This window comes from Aegilops tauschii, chromosome 6 (assembly GCF_002575655.3).
Source record: "Aegilops tauschii subsp. strangulata cultivar AL8/78 chromosome 6, Aet v6.0, whole genome shotgun sequence".
Lineage (NCBI taxonomy): Eukaryota > Viridiplantae > Streptophyta > Magnoliopsida > Poales > Poaceae > Aegilops > Aegilops tauschii.
In genome coordinates, this window is record NC_053040.3 from 334,866,674 (window position 1) to 334,886,641 (window position 19,968).

At 49.4% G+C, this 19,968-nt stretch overlaps 1 protein-coding gene across 1 annotated transcript; it reads left to right on the forward strand.

The window, feature by feature from the left end:
- Positions 1 to 890: 890 nt before the first annotated feature.
- LOC109765456 (expansin-B16) lies at positions 891 to 6,164 on the forward strand. The gene is made up of 4 exons (XM_020324239.4): positions 891 to 1,250; positions 2,519 to 2,825; positions 3,390 to 3,519; positions 5,636 to 6,164. The coding sequence occupies exons 1-4, from the start codon at positions 1,076 to 1,078 to the stop codon at positions 5,828 to 5,830; spliced, it is 807 nt and encodes a 268-aa protein (XP_020179828.1). The 5' UTR covers positions 891 to 1,075; the 3' UTR covers positions 5,831 to 6,164.
- The last annotated feature ends 13,804 nt before the right edge of the window (positions 6,165 to 19,968 follow it).

Consider the following 19,968-nt stretch of genomic DNA (forward strand, 5'->3'; position numbering starts at 1 on the left):
AGAACATCTGAAATTTATAGTGGTATATTTTTTGTAATATATGACTTGTATTACGTTGGTCAAATTGACGATCTAGAGATACGCACACGCCCTGTAAACTGAGAGAGAGGGAGTAAAAACACTCCGACTCTGCGGCCGTATCCACCATATCTTCACGCCCGGGGATTTCCACCATCCCCTTCATCATTGCCTTCCTCTTTCCGTTCAGACTTCAGATTTGGGGGCCTCTTCTTTCACCTACCACCATTCTCGACCCACACAGCTCGAAGTGTACCGGCGACTAAATTCGTGTGGGTTTAAGTCGGCGTTAAGGCCTTGTACAATGCAAGGTATTTAAGGGATATGCTTAGAGAAATAAATTAGGCTTTTCTTAAGCATCGGTGTTTATTTGTACCGGGTAGACGTTTAATTAGGTGTCTTTTCTATGAAAATAAGCACCGGTGCTTCAGAAAAATCTGATTATTTTTCTAAAGACCTCCCTAAGCGCCTAGCATTGTACAAGGCCTAACGGTGTTGCAACCGTGTTGTGTGATAAGTTCAGACAATCTGAATATGCTATGGTCAAGCGAGATACCCACTCACTCGCAGTGTAACCAAAATGTAAGACATTTTTTGATTTTGCATGGGGCATAAAAAAGGTCTTTACATTTTGTTACGGAAGGAAGGAGTAGTAAACTGTATCGTTCAGTAAGATTAGCAACGGAATGAAGCATCCGGAACTGAACGCAATAAGCAAGGCCACCCTCGATCACGCGGCAAAGAATGATCAACGATGGATGCAGTGGGGCACACCCACATCAACCAGTCACGCGCCAAAGCTTATAGACCAGAAACAATTCTCAACGGGTGTCCACACTATAAAATCCAGCCACCACCCTGGCAGCAGTACTCTACCGTGCATCCTGCATCCCCAGTGTCCGTTTCGTGCCATTTGTGCAGAGTGCGGCTCTGAGCTCTCGGCGCGTCGGGGACTGGGGTTTCTCCAAGGCTGAAAAGGCGAGCAGTGGGCGACCCTGGAAGAAGTACACTGCACACTCACGAGGCAGGCAGCGATAGCAACCAGCGCTGCGCAACAATGGCTGCTGGCAGCGCCACCTCCAGCTCTTGGGCGCTCCTCCTCGTCTCCATCCTTTCCGCCGCGTTCCTCTTCGGCGTAGGGGACGCCGGGGCTGTTCACAAGGTGGTCGACCCGGAGTGGCATCAGGCCACCGCGACCTGGTACGGCAGCGCCGAAGGCGACGGCAGCGATGGTAAGCTCTCTCCACGGCCATCCGTTTATCTTCCCTGCAACTCTCACATCCTTGGTCTAGAGCATGCAAATTTAAGGTTCGCAGAGCCGCAGCAAGCCAGCAATGGCGCGGCATCTGTCATCGTGGTTCGTCTGTAACTTGTAGTCGCATATCAAATTCGCCCCACCATTTTAGTGACTCGGGATTGGGGTTTTTGTTCTCTTCTCCGTCTTCTCTTGAAAAAATACTTCTAGCCGTTAGCATATTATCCTTTTTTTTCAACTTCGTTGACACATTATCGGCACCTCATCGGATCCTCGGCACGCATATGCCTATAGGATGCACAAGGAATTTCGCGTATGCCGTTTTAGCCGGCACGCGAGCGTGGTGGTGCCAAAAGGCCGTGCCGGGTCCTCGGCTATCCGCCTTTCTTTAACATGAACTAGAGTATCCGCTTTTCACTAACAAAACAACCACAAAACTCGGCTCAAATAGTAAGTTTTAATCCACCCCGCACTGTCGGCGTAAGTAAAAACTGAAGCCTGAACATTAATTTTGCACTATCGTCTGCTAGATGTGAAAGGCATGATGCCGGTACGTCTGAGATCTGACAACACCGAAACTTACCTTTGCTTTGGCATTTCACCGCGAGATTATAAAGACGTATGAGCAGCATTCACACTCACTAGTTGGCACTTAGCACTGGCCTATTTTAAAGGCAACCATGAGTAAGTTCGATCTTGTCTTGAGGTTAACGCATCCTCACAGGATCCGGCTTGCTTGCTCCCTCCCCGTGCTCCCATCCGTGCTCCCACCTCATCCTACGGCCGTCTTTTTTCCCTTTTCCTTTTTAATCTAATCATCTTGCCCCTGATTTTAAGAAGGTGGGGTCGGGCCTTATTTTGTTCCAATCAAATCAAGCCACGTATGCAGGAGCACAAAGGGGCGCACGCGCGGGGAGCCGGCAAGTCTCGTCCATCCTCACAACGGATCCACATGCAGCTCACGTCCTTAATATATATGCATCCATGCCATTTGCATTTCAATGTGTCCCACACATGTCCTTTTGCCGTTTGGCCAGTGCTGTTACTAGATCTGACCACCCGGCATCGACGTTTCTTCTCTAGATTAACTTCTTCCCCTTCTAGGACCACGGTTGATCGTGGATCGATCGCACGTGCATGCATGTAGCATGCTACCCCGTTTTTTGTCTCCGTGCCATGCATGGGTTGTAAAAGTTACTGTGCTACTCTGCTGATCTCGTGTATGTAAACGCACGTTGTTTGCAGGCGGCGCGTGCGGGTACGGGACGCTGGTGGACGTGGTGCCGATGAAGGCCCGCGTGGGCGCGGTGAGCCCGGTGCTGTTCAAGGCCGGCGAGGGCTGCGGCGCCTGCTACAAGGTCAGGTGCCTCGACCGGGGCATCTGCTCGCGCCGCGCCGTCACCGTCATCGTCACCGACGAGTGCCCCGGCGGCTACTGCTCCCTGGGCCGCACGCACTTCGACCTCAGCGGCGCCGCCTTCGGCAGGCTGGCCGTCGCCGGCCACGGCGGGCAGCTGCGCAACCGAGGCGAGATCTCCGTCGTGTTCCGCAGGTGACACGCAACTTGCTCAGCTTGCCATAATGCCATTCAATTAGCATTTCTACCCCCCGAACTAGCCGTGCTCCGTTCCATCCGGGCCACGTCGCCCACCATGTGTCGACGGTGCTAGCAGACAGAAAATGTCTACCACTATACCCTTCCGTCTGACAGTTTAACCACTTGAACTCTGTCAAAAAGTTGTGTACGTACGGCGTAGAGTAGAAACAAAGGCTGTCAAAATGCTCAACGACACTGTCAGATCTGACTAGCTACGGGTCGAGGACCACCGGCCGGGGTTCACCGTTCAGTGTCTGTCCACATGCCTTCGCCTGCTGTAGTTGGATCTTGGACCGGGCGTGCCTCCATGCAACATTTTTCTTGTCACGACTCCCCGGCCGGCCATCACGCCTTCTCCATTCACACTGTCTATTGAGGCTGGCCGCGCACACGCCTCTGCACGCCGAGGCTGGCTGCAGAGTTCACATTTTGTCATGTTCATAGCGCGGGATGAAATAGGCAGTTTACAGTTTGACCGAGATGGCTCATGAGCTCCATGTGCGTCCCGTTTGATTTCAGGACGCCGTGCAAGTACCGAGGGAAGAACATTGCCTTCCGCGTGGTCGAGGGCTCCACGAGCTTCTGGCTCTCGCTTCTGGTGGAGTTCGAGGACGGCGACGGTGACATTGGATCCATGCAGCTCAAGCAGGTAAACAAAAGGAGTGCGCCTTTATGCCGTTAATTCAGCACGCACTTTGCATTGCCATAGGTAGGATCAAAACCGAAAGAAATAATCGATCGCATCGTCACCTACTCTTGAAATGCATGAGCGGTAGAGTGGCACTAACATGGAAAATGTTGCTCCCTCCGCCCCGAATATGTGGTGTATAAATTCAGTTACAAAGTCAATTATTAATAAGTTAATTAAATATGTAGCATAAAAATATCAATGACAACAACACTGAATAAATACATTATGATAATGTTGATGGATATATTAATTTTCATATGATATTTTTTTTGAATTTTATATGATATATTATTTATCTTCCTATATTTGTACATATGCCTGTTCAAACTTAGAAAGCTTTGTACATCACCTATTTAGGGGAGAGGGAGTACTAGAGGGTGGATTATTCAAAATGCAAGGTTTTTTTTTCCGTGGGCAGTGCGCTAGTGCATGCATGTGATTGGCCATTGTGGGCGACATAATAGTAGATAGGCAGGCATGGACAGCAGCTTGGCCCCTGCATTTTTTCTTTCTTTTTGAGTTGATTGGCCGTACCTTACCAGGTCCCGCACACAGTGAATACGCCATGCCCTTTGCCACGTCCCCTGCTTTTCCAAAGATGCTAAGTGACACCCCTTGGTCTCATTCTCAACAATCTCAAATGTCCAACTCCACTAATACTTCGTACTGCCTCGCAACACTGGCTTGCTAGGTACTTCCTCCGTCCAAAAAAATTTATCCCTCAAATGAATATATCTAGCATCAAGTTAGAGCATCTTCAGCCGTTGAGCTCCCAGAAGGCTTTTTTTCGCCGCTTGGGAGGCTACCGGCGGAAATTTTGGCCTGGGAGTGAAAACGTTTCCAGCCGTGTCCACCCCCAAGCCGTGCCCAGGCCGCGCCCTCCCCAGGCCACGGCCGGCCCGGCCTCGCCGCCGAGCTCGCTCCTCCGCACGAGGGTTCGCTGGCCACCTCCGTCCCTGTGTATACAAGTACTCGTGCCTCTTCGTTCCTCCATCGCGCGCCCTGCATCTTCAGCCCTGGCATCGGCGTGCCCGCTTCGCTGCGGTCGCTTCGTCCTGCGCCTGCATCGACCCCGACTCCGCGCAGGTCTGCGCCGCCCCGCTCGCCCTCCGCTCCCGCGCCTCGGCCGTCTTCGCACTGGTCCGGCCTCCGCCCGAGCCCCCGGCGCCCAGCCACGCCGTCTCGCGCGCCTGCGTACGGCCCTGCTCCCTAGCCGGCCGCTGCTCCGTAGTCGGCAGGAGGCTCCGCCGATGCGCCCGCCTCATCCCGGGCCGGCTGCACCCCGGTCCTTCGTCGCCGGGTCCCCTGCACCTCCCGCTACCCGGCCCCGTGCGCGTTGCCTCGCACGCGACCCCGCTCGTCCTCGCCCGAGCTCGCCCTGCCGCTGTCTTGCCGGCCGCCTCCCCGGACGGCTACGAGGTGCTGGAGAGGGATTCAGGGCTGGCCTTCGCCTCGAGCACGCCGGACGCCGACCACGCGCGCCCGAGCTGGACACCTGACTCCTCCAGCGACGCTCCGCCCCGCGCCGACGCGCTCCGCGCTCGAGAGAGAGGGGCAGGCGAGAAGAAAGAGGAAAAGAGAGGAGAGAGGTTGTGGGAGGCCAACGGTGGGCCAACCGCAAGAAAAAGGCATTGCCGGCACGCCCAGCTGCTCCACAGGGGGCTGGGTTTGGTGTGGGACTGCCGGCGTTAATTTTCTCTAAATCCGGCGAAAAGTGAGGCTTTGGGGGGCTGAGTGGGGGGATATTTTACTGCCGGCGCCCAAAAAGTGGCTGTGGGGGGCGTCTTGGGGGGCCGGCTGGAGATGCTCTTAGTGCTAGATACATCCATTTGAGGAACAAATTTGGGACAAGTTTTTTCGGACGGAGGGAGTTTCACAGATCAGTCTTCCATCCCCTACACAGGCTGCATTATGATGTCTGGAGCAACTTTGTGTTTTGGCAACGCAAATAAGAAAATAGTTTAGTTTCAGGTCTTATTTTGCAATTTTTTTGTCATGTTGAAGTTTCAAGTCTATATTATTGTACTGATCTGATGTGAAGTCACTAATTTGCATTATCGTAATGTATGCACAGGCAAACTCGGCACAATGGCAGGACATGAAGCACATATGGGGTGCCACTTGGAGCCTCACGCCGGGCCCGTTGGTGGGACCGTTCTCTGTTAGGCTGACGACCCTAACTACAAAGAAGACCCTCTCGGCCCAAGACGTCATCCCAAGGAACTGGACTCCCAAAGCAACATACACATCTCGTCTCAACTTCGCATAGAGCACACCATATGGAACTAAGCCAAAGTTTCGTTAGCTTGTGAATTGTTCTTGTTGGGCTCATAGTAGTCCCATAGCCTTATTTGATTTCTGTGTAGGTATCTCTGTGTGCGCGTGCGCGTGTAGTATTGATACCAAGATAGAGGGTGGAAATAGGCAGCCCTCTCCGAAGTGGAGAGAGAGCATGGTGGGGTCAGTGTTTCTAATCGGGTGAAGCAAGGTGTGCATTTAAAGATATTATGTATGGATGGTCGTAATCTTGAAAAATAATGTACCTATGTATGGATGGAGTATGATTGCAAGATCATTATGGCATGCGTTGTCACATCCATTCATTTTGTTGTCACGTTCATTCATTTTATAGGAGGATGGTAGAACTTTTTTGTAAATATATGAAGGCACACAATACTAAATTAAACTTACATAAAATAACATGTATATTTGTTCGTGATTAATACGGACCTGCATCAATGCATGTCTTGCCGCGCTTGCGCCTCTTGAAAAAAGAATGATACCCACATAGGATAATTTAGGTAGTCTAAATATTTAATATTTTTTAGAATAAATAGAAATCTTAAAACCACAACACCTTAATGTAGGGATATTTGTGTAATGATTTGAGTACATGATGCAAAAATCAGCACAATGAAATTACATTGTCTAAATAGCTAGTGGACTCTCGCTCATCCATGTCGATCCCCATCGAAGCCAACTTGGCCAGATTGGTGGGGTGCACCTAGAACTTCTGAATATCCTGGCCAAGCTGAAAGGAGGTTGATTTGGCACGCTTGGTGAGTTTAATATCGTCCGTGTCTACCGTGGACTGCATCTCTGCGAGCTTGTCGGTAACCAGGGATTCTGCAAGTGCATCGACTGCTAGGGCGCATGTGGTCTTCTCGGTCTTCAGAGATCGCTTAATGTCACTAGATATGGTGATGACCCCGTTTGGGCTGGGCATCTTGAGTTTCAGATAAGCCTAATGTGGGATCACACCAAATCGTGTGAAGGCGAAAGAGAGCATGGTACTCGCTCTTGAAAGCCACTACCTCGAAGCTCAAGGGCTCCAAATGGTAGTTGTCTCGCGTACCAAGCTGTTGGGGAACGCAGTAATTTCAAAAAACTTCCTACGCACACGCAAGATCCATCTAGGTGATGCATAGCAACGAGAGGGGCGAGTGTTGTCCACGTACCCTCGTAGACCGAAAGCGGAAGCGTTATGACAACGCGGTTGATGTAGTCGTACGTCTTCACGATCCGACCGATCCTAGTACCGAAAGTACGACACCTCCGCGATCTGCACACGTTCAGCTCGGTGACGTCCCACGAACTCTAGATCTAGCTAAGTGTCGAGGGAGAGCTTCGTCAGCACGACGGCGTGATGAAGGCGATGATGAAGTTACCGACGCAGGGCTTCGCCTAAGCACTACAACGATATGACCGAGGTGGAAATCTGTGGAGGGGGGCACCGCACACGGCTAAACAATCAACTTGTGTGTCTATGGGTGGCCCTTCCCCCGTATATAAAGGAGGGGGAGGAGGTCGGCCGGACCTAGAGGGCGCGCCAAGGGGGGAGGAATCCTCCTCTTAGTAGGAGTAGCATTCCTCCTTTCCTAGTCCTACTAGGAGGGGGAAGGAAGGAGAGGGGGAGGGAGAGGGAAAGAGGGGCCGCGCCCCCCTCTCCTAGTCCAATTCAGACTCCCTTGGGGGGGCGCCACCTCCTGGCTGCTGCCCTCTCTATCCCCTAAAGCCCACTAAGGGCCCAATAACTTCCCGGGGGGGGGGGGGGGGGGTTCGGTAACCCTCCGGCACTCCGGTTTTATCCGAAACCTCCCGGAACACTTTCAGTGTCCGAACATAGCCGTCCAATATATCAATCTTTATGTCTCGACCATTTCGAGACTCCTCGTCATGTCCGTGATCACATCCGGGACCCCGAACTACATTCGGTACATCAAAACACATAAACTCATAATACCGATCGTGACCGAACGTTAAGCGTGCGGACCCTACGGGTTCGAGAACTATGTAGACATGACCGAGACTCGTCTCCGGTCAATAACCAATAGTGGAACCTGGATGCTCATATTGGTTCCTATATATTCTATGAAGATCTTTATCGGTCAAACCGCATAACAACATACGTTGTTCCCTTTGTTATCGGTATGTTACTTGCCCGAGATTCGATCGTCGGTATCTCAATACCTAGTTCAATCTCGTTACCGGCAAGTCTCTTTACTCGTTCCGTAATGCAGCATCCCGCAACTAACTCATTAGTCACATTGCTTGCAAGGCTTATAGTGATGTGCATTACCAAGAGGGCCCAGAGATACCTCTCCGATACTCGGAGTGAGAAATCCTAATCTCGATCTATGCCAACTCAACAAACACCATCAGAGACACCTGTAGAGCATCTTTATAATCACCAAGTTACGTTGTGACGTTTGATAGCACACTAAGTGTTCCTCCGGTATTCGGAAGTTGCATAATCTCATAGTCACAGGAACATGTATAAGTCATGAAGAAAGCAATAGCAAAAAACTAAACGATCATCGTGCTAAGCTAACGGATGGGTCAAGTCAATCACATCATTCTCTAATGATGTGATCCCGTTAATCAAATGACAACTCATGTCTATGGCTAGGAAACTTAACCATCTTTGATTCAACGAGCTAGTCAAGTAGAGGCATACTAGTGACACTCTGTTTGTCTATGTATTCACACATGTACTAAGTTTCCGGTTAATACAATTCTAGCATGAATAATAAACATTTATCATGATATAACGAAATATAAATAACAACTTTATTATTGCCTCTAGGGCATATTTCCTTCAGTCTCCCACTTGCACTAGAGTCAATAATCTAGATTACACAGTAATGATTCTAACACCCATGGAGTCTTGGTGATGATCATGTTTTGCTCGTGAGAGAGGCTTAGTCAATGGGTCTGCAACATTCAGGTCCGTATGTATCTTGCAAATCTCTATGTCTCCCTCCTTGACTTGATCGCGGATAGAATTGAAGCGTCTCTTGATGTGCTTGGTTCTCTTGTGAAATTTGGATTCCTTTGCCAAGACAATTGCACCAGTATTGTCACAAAAGATTTTCATTGGACTCGATGCACTAGGTATGACACCTAGATTGGATATGAACTCCTTCATCCAGATTCCTTCATTTGCTCCTTCCGAAGCAGCTATGTACTCCGCTTCACACGTAGATCCCGCCACGACGCTTTGCTTAGAACTGCACCAACTTACAGCTCCACTGTTCAATATGAATACGTATCCGGTTTGTGACTTAGAGTCATCCGGATCAGTGTCAAAGCTTGCATCGACGTAACTATTTACTACGAGCTCTTTGTCACCTCCATAAACGAGAAACATATCACTACAAAAAAATACACTTCCGTGATGATACGTGTTTGTCACAGTAGGTCGCGTTTTTTGTCATGCATGTACATCCATGACGATTTTATGACAGAATCAAGATAGTCATACCTGTGCTGACGTAGAAGTGTTCCATTGTGACGCCCGGATAATTAAGCTATAGTAAAAACTTTGCTAATGATACCACGTCATCCCGTTTACTGTTGATATTCGTGTGTTAGTTCAAAACGCTATGAATTCAAATTTGAATTAGTGACAAACACCAAAAGTTTTCAAACGTTAAAAACAAAATGTTCGGGGTGTTACAAATATTGCATTGGTAATTATGGAGGAGAACATATTTTTTTTTAAATGTCTAAATACTCTAAAACAAATAAATAGAAAAAGAAAATAAGTAAAAGAAAAAGAAATACAAAACAGAAAAGGAAAAGGAAAAGGCCCCCCCACTGGGCCAACTGTGGCCCAGCTGGCCTGCCCAACTGGGCCAAGGCCCATCCCACTCCCCATATTTCCTCAACGGACCCAAACCCTAATCTCCCCGACCACCACTTCCCCCCTCGCTCTGGATCTGGATCGGGAGGAGCCCGATCCCTTCGCCCTCGCTCGACGCCCGACGCCGCCCCACCGCTGGACCTCGCCGCCCGGAGCCCGTGCCGCCTCCCCGTTGAACTGCCTCCCCGTCGCCAACGTCGCCTCGTCCCCGTCGTCCTCATCGACCCGCACTGCCTCGGACCCTACACCCTCCCATGAGCTCGCTCTCCTCCGGTCGCCCGCACTCCCGTGCTACCATCGTCACCTGCACTCCCCGCGCTCGCGGCCTCCTCCCCCGCACGTGCCTGGGCCGCGCGCCCCATCGTGCCCGACCACCGCGCGCGCTCACGCTGACCGCGCCCCGCGTCGCCCCCTGCTCGCGCGCGTAGCCGCCCCGCTGCTGCACTGCCGTCGCCGCGCCCCGGTTCACCTACAGTTCCTCCGGCCGCCGCCGTTACTCGCCTCGCGCCCGGAGCTCCTCTGCCTCCCCCCGCTTCACCTGCAAGCCCCTCCCCCCGCTGCTGCTGCTCTGCTACTACCGCTGCCCTACCTCCCCAGCAGCCCCGCGCCCCCGCAACGGCTCGCGCGCGCCCCCGCCGGCGCCGTTCGCCTCCACCGCGCCGCGGCCAACTCCGCCCTACCCCCTACTCCCCGTGGCCACGCACTGCGTGCCGAGGCCGCCGCCGCACTTGCCGTCCCGCTCCGCCGCGGCACTCGCCCTGCGCCGCTCCTAGCCCCGCCCGCTTCGCCCTTTTCCGCTTGGGTTCGCCCGCCCCGCTGCACGCGCGACCCGTTAGGGGCCGTGGCCCAATGACAACCGGGGCCCACCCCTAGAGAACGATTTTTTTAAAAAAGAGATATAAAAATAATAATAATAATAAATTACTTTCTTAATTAATTAACTTAATTAATTATGTTAATTAACTACTAAACCTAATTAACCTACTAACTAATCTAATTAAACAGTTAGTTAGTTAGTTAGACAATGACATGCGGGACCCACGTGTCAACTTGACCAGTCAACACCTCTGTAGACTGATGACATCATGCTGAGGTCATGCTGATGCAACAATACTATTTTTGAATCTAATTAATAATTAATAATTTAGAAAATGGTTTAAAACTTTAAAAATTAATATAAAATAATCCATAATTCGGATGAAAATACTTTGTACATGAAAGTTGCTCAGAATTTCGAGACGAATCCGATTACGCAGTCCGTTCGTCCGCCACACATCCCTAGCATAGCGAACACGCAACTTTCCCCCTTCGGTTCATCTGTCCGAAAACGCGAAAAAGCGGGGATACTTTCCCGGTTGTTTCCCCCCTTCGCCGGTATCACCTCCTACTGCGTTAGGGAACACCTGACACCGTTACTTGTCTTGTCATGCATCGTTATGCATCTGTTTGTATTGTATTCATTGTTTCTTCCCCCTCTTCTCTCTGGTAGACTACGAGACCGACGCCGCTGCTACCCAGTACGACTACGGTGTTGACGACCCCTCCTTCTCGGCTGAGCTTCCAGGCAAGCCCCCCTTGATCACCAGATATCGCCTATTCTCCTCTCTACTGCTTGCATTAGAGTAGTGTAGCATGTTACTGCTTCCGGTTAATCCCATTCTGATGCATAGCCTGTCATTGTTGCTAGAATTGTTGATACCTTTACCTGCAATCCTACATGCTTAGTACAGGTTGCTAGTACTTCATCAGTGGCCCTACATTCTTGTCCGTCTGCCATGCTATACTATCGGGCCGTGATCACTCGGAAGGTGATCGCAGGTTTATACTTACATACATATTATACATGATATATGTGTTGGAAATATGCCCTAGAGGCAATAATAAATGGTTATTATTATATTTCCTTGTTCATGATAATTGTCTATTGTTCATGCTATAATTGTGTTATCCGGAAATCGTAATACATGTGTGAATACATAGACCACAACGTGTCCCTAGTAAGCCTCTATTGACTAGCTCGTTGATCAACAGATAGTCATGGTTTCCTGACTATGGACATTGGATGTCATTGATAACGGGATCACATCATTAGGAGAATGATGTGATGGACAAGACCCAATCCTAAGCATAGCACAAAAGATCGTGTAGTTTGTTTGCTAGAGCTTTTCCAATGTCAAGTATCATTTCCTTAGACCATGAGATCGTGCAACTCCCGGATACCGTATGAGTGCTTTGGGTGTACCAAACGTCACAACGTAACTGGGTGACTATAAAGGTACACTACGGGTATCTCTGAAAGTGTCTATTGGGTTGGCACGGATCGAGACTGGGATTTGTCACTCCGTATGACGGAGAGGTATCTCTGGGCCCACTCGGTAATGCGTCATCATAATGAGCTCAATGTGACTAAGGAGTTAGCCGCGGGATCATGCATTACGGTACGAGTAAAGTGACTTGCCGGTAACGAGATTGAACAAGGTATTGGGATACCGACGATCGAATCTCGGGCAAGTAACATACCGATTGACAAAGGGAATTGTATACGGGATTGATTGAATCCTCGACATCGTGGTTCATCCGATGAGATCATCGTGGAACATGTGGGAGCCAACATGGGTATCCAGATCCCGCTGTTGGTTATTGACCGGAGAGGCGTCTCGGTCATGTCTGCATGTCTCCCGAACCCGTAGGGTCTACACACTTAAGGTTCGGTGACGCTAGGGTTGTAGAGATATTAGTATGCGGAAACCCGAAAGTTGTTCGGAGTCCCGGATGAGATCCTGGACGTCACGAGGAGTTCCGGAATGGTCCGGAGGTGAAGAATTATATATAGCAAGTCCAGTTTCGGCCACCGGGAAAGTTTCGGGGGTTATCGGTATTGTACCGGGACCACCGGAAGGGTCCCGGGGGTCCATCGGGTGGGGCCACTATCCCGGAGGGCCCCATGGACTGAAGTGGGAGGGGAACCGGCCCCTAGTGGCTGGTGCGCCCCCCATGGGCCTCCCCCTGCGCCTAGGGTTGGAAACCCTGGGGTGGGGGGCGCCCCACCTGACTTGGGGGGGAAGTTCCCCCCCCTTGGCCGGCGCCGCCCCCATAGATGGGATCCCAGGGCCGGCGCCCCCCCAGGGGGCCTATATAAAGGGGGGAGGGAGGGCTGCTGTACCCTAGCCCCTGGCGCCTCCCTCTCCCTCCCGTGACACCTCTGTCTCCCGCTTGCGCTTGGCGAAGCCCTGCCGGGATCCCCGCTACTTCCACCACCACGCCATCGTGCTGCTGGATCTCCATCAACCTCTCCTTCCCCTTGCTGGATCAAGAAGGAGGAGACGTCGCTGCTCCGTACGTGTGTTGAACGCGGAGGTACCGTCCGTTCGGCGCTCGGTCATCGGTGATTTGGATCACGACGAGTACGACTCCATCAACCCCGTTCATTAGAACGCTTCCGCTCGCGATCTACAAGGGTATGTAGATACACTCCTTCCCTCTCGTTGCTAGTAGACTCCATAGATGGATCTTGGTGATGCGCAGAAAATTTTAAAATTCTGCTACGATCCCCAACAGTGGCATCATGAGCCAGGCCTATGCGTAGTTACTATGCACGAGTAGAACACAAAGCAGTTGTGGGCGTAGATGTTGTCAATTTTTCTTGCCACTACTAGTCTTATCTTGTTTCGGCGGTATTGTGGGATGAAGCGGCACGGACCGACCTTACACGTACGCTTACGTGAGACAGGTTCCACCGACTGACATGCACTAGTTGCATAAGGTGGCTAGCGGGTGTCTGTCTCTCCCACTTTAGTCGGAACGGATTCGATGAAAAGGGTCCTTATGAAGGGTAAATAGAAATTGGCATATCACGTTGTGGTTTTACGTAGGTAAGAAACGTTCTTGCTAGAAACCTATAGAAGCCATGTAAAAACTTGCAACAACAATTAGAGGACGTCTAACTTGTTTTTGCAGCATGTGCCTTGTGATGTGATATGGCCAAAAGGATGTGATGAATGAGATATATGTGATGTATGAGATTGATCATGTTCTTGTAATAGGAATCACGACTTGCATGTCGATGAGTATGACAACCGGCAGGAGCCATAGGAGTTGTCTTTATTTTTTGTATGACCTGCGTGTCATTGAATAACGCCATGTAAATTACTTTACTTTATTGCTAAACACGTTAGCCATAGAAGTAGAAGTAATCGTTGGCGTGACAACTTCATGAAGACACGATGATGGAGATCATGATGATGGAGATCATGGTGTCATGCCGGTGACGAAGATGATCATGGCGCCCCGAAGATGGAGATCAAAGGAGCAAAATGATATTGGCCATATCATGTCACTATTTGATTGCATGTGATGTTTATCATGTTTTACATCTTATTTGCTTAGAACGACGGTAGTAAGTAAGATGATCCCTTATAATAATTTCAAGAAAGTGTTCCCCCTAACTGTGCACCGTTGCGAAGGTTCGTTGTTTCGAAGCACCACGTGATGATCGGGTGTGATAGATTCTAACGTTCGCATACAACGGGTGTTGACGAGCCTAGCATGTACAGACATGGCCTCGGAACACACGCAATACACTTAGGTTGACTTGACGAGCCTAGCATGTACAGACATGGCCTCGGAACATGGAAGACCGAAAGGTCGAGCATGAGTCGTATAGAAGATACGATCAACATGAAGATGTTCACCGATCTTGACTAGTCCGTCTCACGTGATGATCGGACACGGCCTAGTTAACTCGGATCATGTTTCACTTAGATGACTAGAGGGATGTCTATCTGAGTGGGAGTTCATTGAATAATTTGATTAGATGAACTTAATTATCATGAACTTAGTCTAAAATCTTTACAATATGTCTTGTAGATCAAATGGCCCACGTTGCCCTCAACTTCAACGCGTTCCTAGAGAAAACCAAGTTGAAAGATGATGGAAGCAACTATACGGACTGGGTCCGGAACCTGAGGATCATCCTCATAGCTGCCAAGAAAGATTATGTCCTAGAAGCACCGCTAGGTGAAGCACCAATCCCAAAGAACCAAGACGTTATGAACGCTTGGTAATCACGTGCTGATGATTACCCCCTCGTTCAGTGCGGCATGCTTTACAGCTTAGAACCGGGTCTCCAAAAGCGTTTTGAGAAACATGGAGCATATGAGATGTTCGAAGAGCTGAAAATGGTTTTCCAAGCTCATGCCCGGGTCGAGAGATATGAAGTCTCCGACAAGTTCTTCAGCTGTAAAATGGAGGAAAATAGTTCTGTCAGTGAGCACATACTCAAAATGTCTGGGTTACATAACCGCTTGTCTCAGTTGGGAGTCAATCTCCCGGATGACGCGGTCATTGACAGAATCCTCCAGTCGCTTCCACCAAGCTACAAGAGCTTTGAGATGAACTTCAATATGCAGGGGATGGAAAAGACCATTCCTGAGGTATATTCAATACTGAAATCAGCGGAGGTGGAGATCAAAAAGGAACATCAAGTGTTGATGGTGAATAAAACCACTAAGTTCAAAAAGGGCAAGGGTAAGAAGAACTTCAAGAAGGACGGCACGGGAGTTGCCGCACCCGGTAAGCCAGTTGCCGGGAAGAAGTCAAAGAATGGACCCAAGCCTGAGACTGAGTGCTTTTATTGCAAGGGAAGTGGTCACTGGAAGCGGAGCTGCCCCAAATACTTAGCGGACAAGAAGGCCGGCAACACCAAAGGTATATGTGATATACATGTAATTGATGTGTACCTTACCAGTACTCGTAGTAGCTCCTGGGTATTTGATACCGGTGCGGTTGCTCATATTTGTAACTCAAAACAGGAGCTGCGGAATAAGCGGAGACTGGCGAAGGACGAGGTGACGATGCGCGTCGGGAATGGTTCCAAGGTCGATGTGATCGCCGTCGGCACGCTGCCTCTGCATTTACCTACGGGATTAGTTTTAAACCTCAATAATTGTTATTTAGTGCCAGCTTTGAGCATGACCATTGTATCTGGATCTCGTTTAATTCGAGATGGCTACTCATTTAAATCTGAGAATAATGGTTGTTCTATTTATATGAGAGATATGTTTTATGGTCATGCCCCGCTGGTCAATGGTTTATTCTTGATGAATCTCGAACGTGATGTTACACATATTCATAGTGTGAATACCAAAAGATGTAAAGTTGATAACGATAGTCCCACATACTTGTGGCACCGCCGCCTTGGTCACATTGGTGTCAAGCGCATGAAGAAGCTCCATGCTGATGGACTTTTGGAGTCTCTTGATTATGAATCATTTAACACGTGCGAACCATGCCTCATGGGTAAGATGACCAAGACTCCGTTCTCCGGAACAATGGAGCGAGCAACCAACTTATTGGAAATCATACATACCGAGTGTGCGGTCCAATGAGTGTTGAGGCTCGCGGTGGCTATCGTTATGTTCTCACTCTCACTGATGACTTGAGTAGATATGGGTATGTTTACCTGATGAAACACAAGTCTCAAACCTTTGAAAAGTTCAAGGAATTTCAGAGTGAGGTTGAGGATCAACGTGACAGGAAAATAAAGTTCCTACGATCAGATCGTGGAGGAGAATATTTAAGTCACGAATTTGGTACACACTTAAGGAAATGTGGAATAGTTTCACAACTCACGCCGCCTGGAACACCTCAGCGAAATGGTGTGTCCGAACGTCGTAATTGCACTCTATTGGATATGGTGCGATCTATGATGTCTCTTTCCGATCTACCGCTCTCATTTTGGGGCTATGCTTTAGAGACTGCCGCATTCACTTTAAATAGGGCTCCGTCGAAATCCGTTGAGACGACACCGTATGAATTATGGTTTGGGAAGAAACCTAAGCCGTCGTTTCTAAAAGTTTAGGGATGCGATGCTTATGTCAAGAAACTTCAACCTGAAAAGCTCGAACCCAAGTCAGAAAAATGCGTCTTCATAGGATATCCTAAGGAAACCATTGGGTATACCTTCTACCTCAGATCCGAAGGCAAAATCTTTGTTGCCAAGAACGGGTCCTTTCTGGAGAAAGAGTTTCTCTCGAAAGAAATAAGTGGGAGGAAAGTGGAACTTGATGAGGTGATAGTCACCCCTTCCGAACCGGAAAGTAGCGCAGCGCGGGAAGATGTTCCTGTGGTGACTACACCGACTGGGGAGGAAGTTAATGATGATGATCATGAAGCTTCGGATCAAGTTACTGCTGAACTTCGTAGGTCCACAAGGACACGTTCCGCACCAGAATGGTATGGCAACCCTGTCCTGGAAATCATGTTGTTAGACAACGGTGAACCTTCGAACTATGAAGAAGCGATGGTGGGCCCGGATTCCAACAAATGGCTTGAAGCCATGCAATCCGAGATAGGATCCATGTATGAAAAGGAAGTATGGACTTTGACTGACTTGCCCGATGATCGGCGAGCCATAGAAAATAAATGGATCTTTAAGAAGAAGACAGACGCGGATGGTAATGTGACTATCTATAAGGCTCGACTTGTCGCTAAGGGTTATCGACAAGTTCAAGGGGTTGACTACGATGAGACTTTCTCACCCGTAGCGAAGCTGAAGTCCGTCCGAATCATGTTAGCAATTGCCGCATTCTATGATTATGAGATATGGCAAATGGACGTCAAAACGGCATTCCTTAACGGTTTTCTTAAGGAAGAATTGTATATGATGTAGCCGGAAGGTTTTGTCGATCCTAAGAATGCTAACAAGGTATGCAAGCTCCAGCGCTCCATCTATGGGCTGGTACAAGCATCTCGGAGTTGGAACATTCGATTTGATGAGATGATCAAAGCGTTTGGGTTTACACAGACTTATGGAGAAGCCTGTGTTTACAAGAAAGTGAGTGGGAGCTCTGTAGCATTTCTCTTATTATATGTGGATGACATATTATTGATGGGAAATGATATAGAATTCTTGGAAAGTATAAAGGCCTATTTGAATAAGTGTTTTTCAATGAAGGACCTTGGAGAAGCTGCTTATATATTAGGCATCAAGATCTATAGAGATAGATCAAGACGCCTCATTGGTCTTTCACAGAGTACGTACCTTGACAAGATATTGAAGAAGTTCAATATGGATCAGTCCAAGAAGGGGTTCTTGCCTGTATTGCAAGGTGTGCAATTGAACACGGCTCAATGCCCGACCACGGCAGAAGATAGAGAAAAGATGAGTGTCATCCCCTATGCCTCGGCCATAGGGTCTATTATGTATGCCAGACCTGATGTAAACCTTGCCGTAAGTTTGGTAGGAAGGTACCAAAGTAATCCCGGCATGGAACACTGGACAACGGTCAAGAATATCCTGAAGTACCTGAAGAGGACTAAGGATATGTTTCTCGTTTATGGAGGTGACGAAGAGCTCGTCGTAAAGGGTTACGTCGACGCTAGCTTCGACACAGATCTGGATGACTCGAAGTCACAAACCGGATACGTGTATATTTTGAATGGAGGGGCAGTAAGCTGGTGCAGTTGCAAGCAAAGCGTCGTGGCGGGATCTACATGTGAAGCGGAGTACATGGCAGCCTCAGAGGCAGCGCAAGAAGCAATCTGGATGAAGGAGTTCATTACCGACCTAGGGGTGATTCCCAATGCGTCGGGCCCGATGACTCTCTTCTGTGACAACACTGGAGCTATTGCCCTTGCCAAGGAGCCCAGGTTTCACAGAAAGACCAGGCATATCAAGCGTCGCTTCAACTCCATTCGTGAAAGTGTTCAACATGGAGACATAGATATTTGTAAAGTACATACGGACCTGAATGTAGCAGATCCGTTGACTAAACCTCTCCCTAGAGCAAAACATGATCAACACCAGAACTCTATGCGTGTTTGATTCATCACAATGTAACTAGATTATTGACTCTAGTGCAAGTGGGAGACTGTTGGAAATATGCCCTAGAGGCAATAATAAATGGTTATTATTATATTTCCTTGTTCATCATAATTGTCTATTGTTCATGCTATAATTGTGTTATCCGGAAATCGTAATACATGTGTGAATACATAGACCACAACGTGTCCCTAGTAAGCCTCTATTGACTAGCTCGTTGATCAACAGATAGTCATGGTTTCCTGACTATGGACATTGGATGTCATTGATAACGGGATCACATCATTAGGAGAATGATGTGATGGACAAGACCCAATCCTAAGCATAGCACAAAAGATCGTGTAGTTCGTTTGCTAGAGCTTTTCTAATGTCAAGTATCATTTCCTTAGACCATGAGATCATGCAACTCCCGGATACCGTAGGAGTGCTTTGGGTGTACCAAACATCACAACGTAACTGGGTGTACTATAAAGGTACACTACGGGTATCTCCGAAAGTGTCTGTTGGGTTGGCACGGATCGAGACTGGGATTTGTCACTCCGTATGACGGAGAGGTATCTCTGGGCCCACTCGGTAATGCGTCATCATAATGAGCTCAATGTGACTAAGGAGTTAGCCGCAGGATCATGCATTATGGTATGAGTAAAGTGACTTGCCGGTAACGAGATTGAACAAGGTATTGGGATACCGACGATCGAATCTCGGGCAAGTAACATACCGATTGACAAAGGGAATTGTATACGGGATTGATTGAATCCTCGACATCGTGGTTCATCCGATGAGATCATCGTGGAACATGTGGGAGCCAACATGGGTATCCAGATCCCGCTGTTGGTTATTGACCGGAGAGGCGTCTCGGTCATGTCTGCATGTCTCCCGAACCCGTAGGGTCTACACACTTAAGGTTCGGTGACGCTAGGGTTGTAGAGATATTAGTATGCGGAAACCCGAAAGTTGTTCGGAGTCCCGGATGAGATCCCGAACGTCACGAGGAGTTCTGGAATGGTCCGGAGGTGAAGAATTATATATAGGAAGTCCAGTTTCGGCCATCGGGAATGTTTTGGGGGTTATCGGTATTGTACCGGGACCACCGGAAGGGTCCCGGGGGTCCACCGGGTGGGGCCACTTATCCCGGAGGGCCCCATGGGCTGAAGTGGGAGGGGAACCAGCCCCTAGTGGGCTGGTGTGCCCCCCATGGGCCTCCCCCTGCGCCTAGGGTTGGAAACCCTGGGGGTGGGGGGCGCCCCACCTGACTTGGGGGGGAAGTTTCCCCCCTTGGCCGCCGCCCCCCCATAGATGGGATCCCAGGGCCGCCCCCCCAGGGGGCCTACATAAAGGGGGGAGGGCTGCTGTACCCTAGCCCCTGGCGCCTCCCTCTCCCTCCCGTGACACCTCTCTCCCCCGCTTGCGCTTGGCGAAGCCCTGCCGGGATCCCCGCTAC